Source organism: Caretta caretta, chromosome 3 (assembly GCF_965140235.1).
Source record: "Caretta caretta isolate rCarCar2 chromosome 3, rCarCar1.hap1, whole genome shotgun sequence".
NCBI lineage: Eukaryota > Metazoa > Chordata > Testudines > Cheloniidae > Caretta > Caretta caretta.
The window spans coordinates 95,009,363-95,021,499 of NC_134208.1; the positions used below are offsets into that span (position 1 = coordinate 95,009,363).

Consider the following 12,137-nt stretch of genomic DNA (forward strand, 5'->3'; position numbering starts at 1 on the left):
ATGTGTTTAATTTTAGAAATGTCAGTAATCTGAAAGGATTCAAAGAGATTTGCATTTGCAGGATTGAGGCCTAATTTGGGATTGTGGTTTTTCTGTGTATTTCTATAATCAGAAAACCACAGTCAAAAGAAGCCGTGTTTGAGTTGTCAGAGTGCAAATCATCATTGAAAAAAAATCTTAACAGAAAACTATGTTCAAATGTCTCAAAACTGGCCAATCTGAATTTTACTGAACTTTCCAAATACATCAGAAGTCACTTTTAGGCTGAGAACAAGCAAGGATCATTCTCCACAAAGGGTCAATGGTTTCCCGAGCAGTTGTGTGTGTCTGAATTAAAGAATTTACAATTAGAGGGTCACAGGGGCTGCTGTAATTTACCATTGCTGAACCCCCTTTCTCCATCCCATACACACTGCCAAGTAGTTCTGGATTTCTCTTCTAAACTTTCCTGCCGCAAAGGCGTTTTTAATAACCCAAAGCCACCGATGTGTGGGGGTTGTTTTGTTTTTTTTTTTAGTATCTCAAATGCATTTAGAAGAGGGATGGTTCCTGTAGGAACTAGACACTAATGAGTGTCAATATGAATCGAAATCAACAATAGCTGCTAATTCCACTGCAGTTCGGCTCTCTGTACACAAAAGAGTGGGAAGGACTAGATGGGTTGGGGGAAAGGGAGGGCAGGGGGGCGTTTCTCAGCTGCCGAAATATAAATATTCCATTGCAAGAGGCCTGCTGGTGGCCCAAGGAGGGGCAGGGGAGCAGGTGCAGGGGGGAACCGGGGGGATGGGCTGGAGCGATCTGGGGGCTGCTCTGTGGGTTTTTCTCTTTCTCCCGCGGACAGCAAGCAGGGGGAAGGGCGTGAGCGAGAGAGGGGCTGATCTGAGCTGGAGTCACCGGCAGCAGCCGCCTAGGGAGCCCTGATTGACGCAAACCTGCCAGCAGCCGCGCACTGAACACGAGGCAGAGCCGCAGCAGCCGCACAAGAAGCCGCCGGCTTGCTCCAGCCCAACACAAAGGCGGCGGCGCGGAGCCCGCGCTCTCTGCAAACGGAGCCGCAGCATCGCCCCGGCCAGACACCAGCTGGGCTCCGCCGCGTCCCCTGGGCAGGTCCTGGGCTCCGGGCTCGGCGACTCTGCCTCTCCTCCCAGCTGCCTAGCTCCGGGCTGGCCGGCGAGAGGAGCTGCTGTTGCTGATGGATGCCGGGAGGTGCCGCATTGCCTAGGTTTTTGTTTGCCTGGCGAGCTGTCTTCCCAGCCCTTTTTTCCTTGCTGCTAAGTACTGTGCGTTTTGCAAAGCGATTGAATTCAGCCGTCCGGGAGAAGGAGGAGGATGGGCTGGAGACCAGTCCCTCCAAGGCGGCGTGCGGTGCGTGGGAAGACCTGGCTGAGATAAAAAAAAAGAAAAATAAATAAAATAATAGAGCGGGGGTGGGGGAAATACAACAACCAGCACCAGATCCTGCGGGTACCATCTGAGATCGCTGTGTACGTAGGTGGGGAGAAGGAAAAAGCCCACCCCAAGCCATAGGCAGTTTTTTTTCTGGAGTCCTTGTCTGCGCTCAAGAGGATCTTTAAATATAGACCAGCAAACGAACGACATGTAGCTTTTTTTCCTTTTCTTTTTAAATCAAAGAAAAATGCCTCTTAACCATGGCAGACCTTGGTCTTAAATAACTGGTCCTTCTTTTGGAAAGCAACCTCTACCGGGAACTCTCAGTTTGAGGCACCACCTTTATTTAATCTATTTATTTATTTATTATTATTATTATTTATTATTATTGGTGTTGTTTCTCTAGTGACTGCAGCATCAGGGGTGAGATCACTGTTTGCACGGGGGAGGGATAAAAACCTCATCCCAAATCCAGAGGTAGTCCTTCATCCTGCTTTTTGGACTCGCTCTCTGTGATCATGTGGCTCTTAAAAAACCACCACAACTGCAGCTTTTTATTACACCGATAAAATGCCTACTTAACCAAAGGGGCAAACTTGGGTCTTCTGGGGGAAAGAACCCTCCCCCCTTCCTGGAAACTCTGCTGGGGATCCACTTTATTAATTATTATTACTAGCTGTTGCTGGGCTTCTTTCCATAGTGATTTGCAGCAATAGGGTGTTTGTGTGTGGCGTGGTGTTATTGTTATATTGGCTTTTCTCTCTACAGTGACTGCAGCATCAGGCTATTGGGGTTCTGGGGGAAAGGTTATTTGCCAGGTGGAAGAGGGGTCTCATAAGGGACAGGAGCAGCAGGTTGCTGGGGTTAGGGGATACATTCTACAAGGAAGAGGAGCAGCAGGTTGTGGGGAGATTTAGGGAGGGGGGTACATGCTCTAAGGAACAACTGCATCAGCCTTTTGGGGTTGTGTGGGGGTGCATCCTATAAGGGAAAGGAGCACAGTTAGCAGCGACAGAGGAGGGAGCAGCACTATGACTCATTTGCAGGCAGGTCTGTCCCCAGAGACGCTGGAGAAAGCCCGGCTGGAGCTGAATGAGAACCCGGATACCCTGCACCAGGACATCCAGGAGGTGCGGGACATGGTGATCACTCGGCCAGACATTGGCTTCCTCCGCACAGATGATGCCTTCATTCTACGCTTCCTGAGAGCCAGGAAATTTCAGCACTTCGAGGCATTCCGCCTGCTGGCTCAGTACTTTGAGTACCGGCAGCAGAACCTGGACATGTTCAAGAGCTTCAAGGCCACTGACCCTGGCATCAAGCAGGCACTGAAGGATGGCTTCCCCGGCGGGCTGGCCAACCTTGACCACTATGGAAGGAAGATCCTGGTCCTGTTTGCTGCCAACTGGGACCAGAGCAGGTAAATACTGAGCCCAGACTCTAACACATGCCCCTTCCCACCTGGCTGAGACGCACTCATTCATTAACCCACCCACCGCCATTGGACTGCATATCTTATGGTCCTAAAAGCTCATGCTTCAGGGTTTCAGCCGGCCACCAGCCAGGGTCAGGAAGGGACTCTTCCTCCCAGTGTATTCTGGGGTTTTTTGGGGTGGTGGTAGTTGTATCTCCTTCCTCTGAAGCATCAGGAATGGCCACAGCTAGAGATGAGACTTTGGACAGGGCGAGCAAAGGCTGTGAGATGGCACCAAGCATTCTCTCTCTCAGGGGCTTGGCTGGCTCATGTGCTCAGGGTCTAACTGATCACCATATGTGGTACCTGTAAGGAATTTTCCCCCAGGTCAGATTGGTAGTGACATTGGCGGGCCATCACCTTCTGCAGCGTATGGGTGCAGATCATGTGCCAGGATCATCTGGGTGTATCTTCCTTAATCATTTCCCTGCCATTGCAGGGGCCTTGGACACTGGTGCACCTAAGTCCCTCCTGTGGCACAGAACAGTCTAGTCTCCTTTGGGCTGTAATGCTTTTGGTCTGATTTCAGTTGTTGAGTTTAGCATGTAGGTGCTGAGTGTTGGTGGTGGCCTGTGATATTCAGAAGGTTGAGATGATCTGGTGGTCCCTTCTGGCCTTAAACTTTATGACTTTATGATTGAAACCTCCCCCCACCACTGATGAAATCCAGTAGTTACAGAATGATGGGGAGGGCAATAGGGACACACCCTGCTTTACACACAGCAGGACTGGACCGCAGCATGGAGCAGGAAAAAGGAAATAGCGATGACACATTTGACTTAAAGCTCCCTCTGTGCACTGCCCTGTATATTCAGGGCGGAGGATAGGGACTCCTTTTTCCCTTATTGATGGATTAGGCAAAGGACATGCTCCTTGATTTACATTCCTCTGCCTCTTCCCCAGCTGAAATAATGATGCATTTAAAAGAGGCAAAACAGATAATTTGTCCAACTGGCCTGACAAATATTTATTAGATCTTGTCTCAGCTCCTTTTGCTTAAGCACACAATACATCTCAAGTAATGAAAGAGAGGGCTGCTTGGTAGTGCTCATTTGCATATCAGTAATACCCACAATGCTCTTCCAGCTCAGGGCTAATTCCCATTTCTGAAGAGGAACTGAAAAGTCTGGACGCACATGAAGCTCAGGCTCTGACTACTTTTCCTCAGCCAGAGAAGGCAAGATTAGTTACTGAACCATCTAATTATGTATGTGTCAGACTGATGTTAAACATCTCTTCCCTTCACCTCTCCTACTCTGCATCTGACGGTCTCCTTGGTGAAATTATCAGTGAGATGGGAGGGGTCTTTATACAAGTTTTTTGCCGCAAGGTTTCAAAACTGAATGAGGCTCCAAGGGCCCTAAAACTGATTGTGGTCCGTTCTGGCGTGAGGATGGCTTAGTGAGCTCATGCAAGTGCTGTGTATTATTATCAAGGCCGGGTATGTGAGCAACGGGCAGCGTGTTCTGTGGGGGGGGAAAATTGGTTTAAAAATGCATCACTGGGGATGCTATACATAATTTCCTTCTGTTATTGGTGGATCACCTATAGCCTTCAAATTACAGGCAGTTTAAACATTGTTTAACTTTCAATACAGATCTATTCATGGATTCCTTAGGTGCGAACTATTTATGGCCCACTCCTGCAAACTATACTCCTGCGAGTAATCTCATTAAAATCACTAAGGTTACCCAAGAGAGCAAGTACTATTGATGTGTGCAAAGGTTGCAGGATCAGGCACTGCCACAAAAATAATAATAAATAGTTACAACACTATAGCTCCTTACCCTGTAACGACAACCTCAAGCCTTTTCTTAAATTAAGAAGCTGGTAATATCCTAAAAGAAAGAGCAAAATGACAGGAATAAGTGGAAGGACATGACAAGTTAGACATCTTTTTGAAGTTGTACTTCTGCTATGATGAAATTCTCTCACCAATCTAGTCTGGCCTGTCTCGAGTATGATCAATTTTCTTCTTCATAATTGCACTCTGGTAAAATAAGTTTTATGTGGAAATACGCAGAGCACTAGTTCTTAGTCAAAGTACAAAAAAATAGCACTTGTTAATCACTTGTTTTTAATGTGGCAAGAGTAGGTTTATTCTCCTGTATTAATAGTGAGATGTGTTCTTATTTGATTTAAATTACATGAGATCATCTGGGAGAATATTAAAAAGACAAAACATAATTACAATTTTATGTAAGTTTAACTGAACACGTTATTATTTATATTACAGTCGTAGTGTGACTGAGATACCCCAGCTGAGATTGGAATCCCACTGTCCTTGCCCTAAAGAGAGAGTTATTTGTCCACAGGGATAAGACAGACAAAGGGAGGAGAACAAAGGTACAGAAAGGGGAATTGACTTGCTGAAGGTCACACAGCAGGTCAGTGGCAGATCTGGGAATAAAACTTAGATTTCCTGACTCCCAGGCGAGTATCCCATCCAAGGGACTGCACTGCCTCCCCACGAATGCAGCTGACCTGATATTCATTTAGTGCCTGATCCTGAGTGGTGCTATGCACCCGTCTCTCACATTGATTAAGCCCTAAATGCGTTAACAGTACGCAAACCAGTGTGCTTTTTACTTATAACAAAACTTTTCAAAAGCTTCTGTTCAATCAGTAAATTTCCTGCATACTTTCTTGACTAAATTAACAGTGCGCTACAAGCCAATAAATATAATTTATCATATGTGTACAATTTATTATAGCCAACATATTAACAGTTCCAACTAAAAAGTGACAATTGTTTTTTTTAAATGAATAACAGCCACAGACCAGAGGATTTATATAGCATCAACAGTCATTTATATAGTTCCAATTACCATCAAACCAATTAAAGGACTTAGGAATAGGAAAAGAACAAAACAAAACATTCCTATGAGAAAACAAGCCCATGTGCCAAACAAGACATTACATTCACTAAATTAAAGCAGGGCCTGAAAACTCTACCAAATGCCCTACAGTCTGAAAGACTAAACCAGAAACCTATAAAAAAGATGGGGTGAGGTTCTAGTGCATGTTAAGGGGAATGTCTTAGTGAGCAGTCCAACACCTCTCTCAGCAGTTGGGTAGGGAAAAGGTGATGGGATTCCTACCAGGGGCTGTGCCTGGGTTGTACATAGGGCTCAATCTTTCATATTAACTTCTGATTAATATGAGGTATATGATTACATTTGGATAATAGGTGTATAATTTATCTATTTTATGCTTCCAACTGGTTGCTGGAAGGGAGATTGTCTTCTCCTCCCGCACCCCCCAAGCATAGCCTTTTGATTGTTGGGAGCAAGGATCTCTATTATCTTACTCCTTCCAAAAATTTTCTGGCTATTGCAGTGGGTGAGGGCTTTTTTTTTTTTTTTTTTGTATCCTCATCCTCCACTACCCTTTGTGGGTATTTTGGAATATCTTCCTAGATAACTACCACTAATGTTTGCTTCAACTATCACTCAGAGCTTTCCCAAGAATGGCAGAATAAAATTGGCATTATTCCTGTCAGTTTCACAGCTGTCTGCAGGGTTCTGAATATCAGCGGTGAAATTGACCAGACTTGTTAATTTTACTCTGCTGTCCCCTGGGGAAATCTATAAGCTGAATCAAAGACACTGGAGTGGTCTGTTGAGGACTCAGGAACAAGACACTGCACGGGTTCACATTCAAAAGGCTGTTTTCACAACCACATGGGTTAGAAACTTTTTTAAATGGCAGCTTAAATTCCTCAAACATTAAGGGCTCATCCTACTCTGCGACTCCCTAGTCACCAGATGAGTTAGCAAGTAGATTTTTGAAGCGATGAGTTGAACAAAATGTCAAAATAATTATGCAAATAAATAGTAACACTACTTGGATATTAAGGTCAGTCTATGTGTGAAATAATATATTTTTTTAAAATATGAATTATAATTAATGAAAACACTATAATAGAAGTTTGTTACTCTGGGTATTAATGGCAAATCCAAAAGATCAAAGCTGTAAGATCTTTGGGGCAAAAGCTATACTTTCCTATGCTTTGTACAACGTCTAACACAGTAGGCTTTTTGATCTTGATTGCGGCTTCTGGGTGCTAACACAATAGACATAAAACAAAAGATTTTTAACTTTAGCTGACTTTTATGAGGTCTCCTCTTTTGTCAGTACCCACACCTGTACCCAGATTGACAAGAGTCAAGGAGATCTGAGGCATCTCTTGTAGTTGAGTTGTTTTGCCAAAACCTTCTAAAATTATCTACCATTGTTGGTTAACGAGATACTAGATGCTAGAGGCTGCCAGAATGAAGTGATTTTTTTTTGGAGCAGTGACTTTACAAGAGCTTCTTTAATGGAAGCCTTCACCAGCCAGGGTGGACATGATTCTAAAAGGTTGTGGTATGATTATATTCCCAACACATCTAGTACCTCAGGAAGCTACACTGACCTAAACTCAAGTGGAGACCACTTTGCATCCACAGAAGCAGACTGAATCCACACACAGTTTCCTCATAATGGTAGGGACTCAGGTCAGCCATAGAGCTAATACGATATCTCAGAGGAACCAGACTGTCTGCTATTCAAAACAAATGGGAATTAGCTGATGCAAGATTTGACAGATGCTATGGTAAAGGCAAAGAAACTCTGCTTTGCTTCCCACATAACTCTGGCATAAGATGTTAAAAACATCTGACATAGGTGATTTGATTTGACATAAGACTTCTGCCACCAGTGATCTAGCTGTCTTCTTTCTAGCTTCAGTTGTTGCATGAGGATGAAGCCAGGGCACAGGATGGTTGCTCTTCTTCCTCCTCCTCTCCACCCCACCCCAACTTCTTGCAAAAAATGCCATATGCACCTAATTCTAAGCAAGGGTTCACATCTGAGAATCCCATGCCAAGAGAGCTGCTTCCTTCCAGCCTATATGTAGGTGCTGAATTCTGTGAGGGAGTGAAGCTTAGGACACACCCCTCTCCTCAGCATCTCCCATTGGTTGGCTTAGGCAAGGAGCTGCCTAGCTTGCTTGTTTTTTGAATTATATTCTTAGGTATCTGTCTCTCTCCATTCATTGCACATAAAGCCTAGGTGCCTAAAAATTGGACGTTGTGATGCTTTTTGTGAACCTAGCCCACAGTGTTCATTCAGTACATGATCACCTGTTTCCAGCTTTGTTACTTTTAGCCTAGAAAAACGTATCAGTATTGTATAAACAGTTGTATAAATCATGGTTGTATAAATAGGAGGCAATAAATACAGTTACTAGTGAATTCTAGATTATTTAAAAGAATTAGTTACACACTACTAGCTACTGTATGTCATGTGAGAGGCTATATGAAAAATGTGACTGAAGTCAGCCATTAATAAAACAGGATTTATTTCTCCAGCAGTGGGGTGCAGGTTAGCTCTAGGTTATTGTAAAGCCATACATCATAGCAAATCAGACACAATGCACATTGCTCACCTGAAACCACTGTCGCAGTAATTGGAAAACTGGGGTCAGAGGAAAATAAAGCACTCAATGTCCCCTCAATAAACAAACACCCTGAAAGCTGAAAGGCCTGGAGGTCAAAATGACTTAATCTGCTGGAGTCTTTGGGTCTTGCTGTGAAGAATGGGCACATGCTACTTAGCACGCACACTGAGCTGGCCAATGGCTGTAACAGTACAGATAGATGGAATAAAATGATGGCTTCTTTCTTTCATGCTGTACAATGGCAGTAGTTAACAACTAGCAACTGCAACAAATCTCATCTCGTTCCGGTTATATTTTGTGCTAATGCTTGCAGTTGATGCTACTTTTCGTTTTTGCTTTGTGACATTTCTCTAGTTAAACTGAAAGTTATCTGAACACTGCACATGGATCTTAGCAGTACAACCCAGGGGGTAGGATGGGCACCTACTGAGGCTTTTATAAATCCAAGGAAATCAAAGAAATTGTATATAAAAAAATTGTAAAATTGGGGGTGCGCAGAACACTAAAATATCAGCCAAGTCTCAAAATTCCCATTAGTTAGCTTTCTTTTTGCATCTCTTTATATAATACTTTTGATGTCAATTTTTTATATAAATAGAGCTTAATACATTTAGACTAGTGCACCTGTTTTTGAACAATGCTTGACCAGTGCGGCACCAAAGTCAAGGGTTTTTTCATAAGATCTGGGGAGGAAGAAGCATTGATTGGGGCGATGACAAGAAAAGGAGAGAGTAGGCAAGCAATAGGGAGGAAAGGGAGAAAGAAAAAGAGAGAATCAAGAAAGAAAAGGAGTGGTCAGGAAAGAGACAACAATTAATAAAGGGAAAACATAAAACAGGAAAGGGGTGGGGCTGTAAGGAATGAACGTGTGTGTATTTATCAATCTGCAATGAATAGAGGAGACTGAAGAAAGATTGGAATAAGGAGAGAGGATAAAAAGAGGGTAAATGAAATTAGAGAGAGAGAAGGTCAAAATAAATGTAATCCCATGATAAACACATTTTAGGTTAGCAATACTTAAACAGTTCATTTTGGAGGGCTCTGTCTCAGGAACTGCTTGATCAAATGGCCTCTGAGGTGCACCACAAACTCTACCTGGGCCCCTGAACTGGCCTAACAGTTTTCAAGCTGTTCAGATTTAGAGAGGATTCAAAATTCCTTTTTAAATGGAAACAATGTTGCAATCTTAACTATGGAGCTACTAATGGTTACTCCATAATACATCTTCTAGAGCTGCCCAGGTAAATTAGTCCACAAATATTGCATTATGGATTGAAGAATGTATGGAACAAGAATATTTGACTAGCTTTTGAGGTGGTTGAAAACTGGATGGGGGGGCGGCAGGTTATTCATCCAATGATTTGACTAACAACTACAAAATAGTTATCCAGCTCTACATTCCATTACATTTCCTAATAAGTCCCTGGAAAATGTTAGGAAATATGCAAAGATAGAATGTTGTTGCATGGGACTTGAATTAGTTTGTTATTGGCTACTGGGTATGTAGCTGCATGATTATAGGTATCCAGTTTTTAAAAAAAATTGCATGTCTCAGTGGCAAGTAATTTTCTACCAACCACAGTCACACACACTTCAAGTCCAGATGAGAATGGAACATGTGTTATGGTTCATCATATAGCAGGACAAGTCTGTCACAAGCCTGTGACAGGACTTCAGTTTACATAGGTCCCATGTATTGTGTAGAGTGGACTAGAGATGAAGCTTTATGCAAATAACTCTCTGCTATGTAACAACTGTAATATAGCTCCTTTATTCGTATTTCATTTTATAGAGCTTTTCTGCTTTGACTTTAATACACAACTTGCAATTTGCAACACCTAAGGTTTCCTCTATCATGTTGGATTTAGATTTGTGGGTAGCCTCAGCATTTGCTCAGAGTAAAAGCTGTGTTAAGTGGCCTATAATCGGTGCTTAATTTGTAATGAAAGAGGTGCCAGGGCTCAAGCTGGGCGGCCAGAGAGCAGTGGCACTGGCTGGGCACCCAGCTCTGTAGGCAGTATCGCTGCCAGCAGCAGCACAGAACTATGGCGTGGTATGGTGTAGTGCCACCCTTACTTCTGCCCGGCTGCTGGGGGCGGTGCTGCCTTCAGAGCTGGGTGTCAGAGAGTGGCAGCTGCTGGCTGATAGCCCAGGGGGTGCTGGGGTTATGAACTGCCAAGCTCACAGATGCCAGAGTTCAGCCCAGCAAAAACTAAGCACTGCCCATAATGGATTTTTCTTTCTTTTGTGATTTTCAGCAATGTAGCTGACTTAAGTAATATAGCAAAATCAAGAAAGAAAGCCCAGTATAGATAAACTGTCTTACCCTGGCATTTTGATTATCTCTTATTTTCAGCTAATTTCCTATCAAGGTGGTGTTTTGTTTGTTTGTTTGTTTTTAAAACATGGACAAGTTCCTGAATGGTTCTAACTTGATTTATTTTATTTCATGGATAAATTGGGTGTCTTCTCCTGATAGCAAGTGAAAGCATTTTCTGGTAGTTCTATCATTGTTCTTCTTCATGGGAGGGAGAAATCCTTGCCTTTTTCAGCTGAGAACCATGAAATTATAAGTTTTATAGGCCAAATTCTGAGACTCATACTCCCATTGAGTACCACCTTAATGGGACCTTTTTGTGGAATAAGGTACTATAGAATGTGAGTAAGGGTATCAGAATCTAGCCCTGTAGAATCACCGCTCCTTCAACACTAGGGGTGAAATCCTGACTCCATTAAAGTCAATGGGAATTTTGTCATTGACTTTAGCAGGGTCAGGATTTCACTCTCTGTGTCATGATAGCTTAAGGGTCTGATCCAGCAAACAATATATATGTGGCATTCTGGATCCCTGACAGACTTGCTTTGTAATGGACTAATGTGTTCAGAAGAAATGTTGTCTGTCCCCCTGAATGAAAACAAATCTCCGCAAACCCAGCTCAGCCCACTGGGGACTTGGGCAGCATCTTGGCATTTAATGTAAATGAGCTGCCCACATTCACGTGGGATTGCGTAAACCAAAAGGGTGCCTACCATTTTAAGGATGGCATAATCCCAGTGCCTGGCCCCAACGGAAGAGAGAGATGCCCTAGCCATCTTTAAATACCTTATGTACTACAGCTAGTCAGATAACCTTTTTGGTGAACATTTTCATGGAATATTTTCTCTTTTTCATCAAAATTTTAACTTTTCTGATCATCCCTAATACAAGTTAGTGTGCCCGTGGAAGAGTATGCCTGTGCCTCTTCCATTCCCCACCACTGGAAAGGAGTGCGGGACACTCTGTCAAAGTGGAGCTCTCATGCTCCCAAACAAGGGAGCTGCAGCTGCTTCTACAGTAGAAAAAAAGTGGGAGTCTTTTATAGTGCTTGTGCTACCAACAGTGCAATATAGACCGTACTGGGTGTTTTCAAGACCACTTTGATTGGGTGTCCTGCACCCCTTTCCAGTGGTGGGTTAGGAGACAACTACATAGGAAGATGCATGATGTCTCAGATTAACATATACATATATCTATCTATCTGTCTGTCTATCTGACACACAGGATTTGATGACATGGTGGTAAAAACTTGGTGCTTGGTCTACTCTGTGGTTTATACTGAGCTTTGGGATACAGCTGACAACTCAGGTTCCGTTTTTATTTTTAAATGTTTCCTCTTTGACTGAACAGGACGGACGGACAGATAGCTCAGTGGTTTGAGCATTGGCCTGCTAAACGCAGTATTGTGAGTTCAATCCTTGAGGGGGGCATTTAGGGATCGGGGCAAAAATTGGGGATTGGCCCTGCTTTGAGCAGGGGGTTGGACTAGATGACCTCCTGAGGTCTCTTCCAAC

The 12,137-nt window shown here is 43.4% G+C and overlaps 1 protein-coding gene across 2 annotated transcripts in view; it reads left to right on the forward strand.

Moving 5' to 3' along the window:
• Positions 1-802: 802 nt before the first annotated feature.
• Positions 803-12,137, forward strand: part of CLVS2 (clavesin 2) — a 54,748-nt gene continuing 43,413 nt past the window's right edge. The window contains exons 1-2 of one of the 2 annotated variants that reach the window (XM_048844651.2): positions 803-1,365; positions 2,436-2,809. In XM_048844651.2, coding sequence (XP_048700608.1) covers positions 1,330-1,365; positions 2,436-2,809 — 410 coding nt within the window. In that variant the 5' untranslated portion in view covers positions 803-1,329. Of the gene's footprint in view, positions 2,810-12,137 lie in introns of both variants that reach the window. The other variant, XM_048844652.2, reaches the window with a different exon arrangement.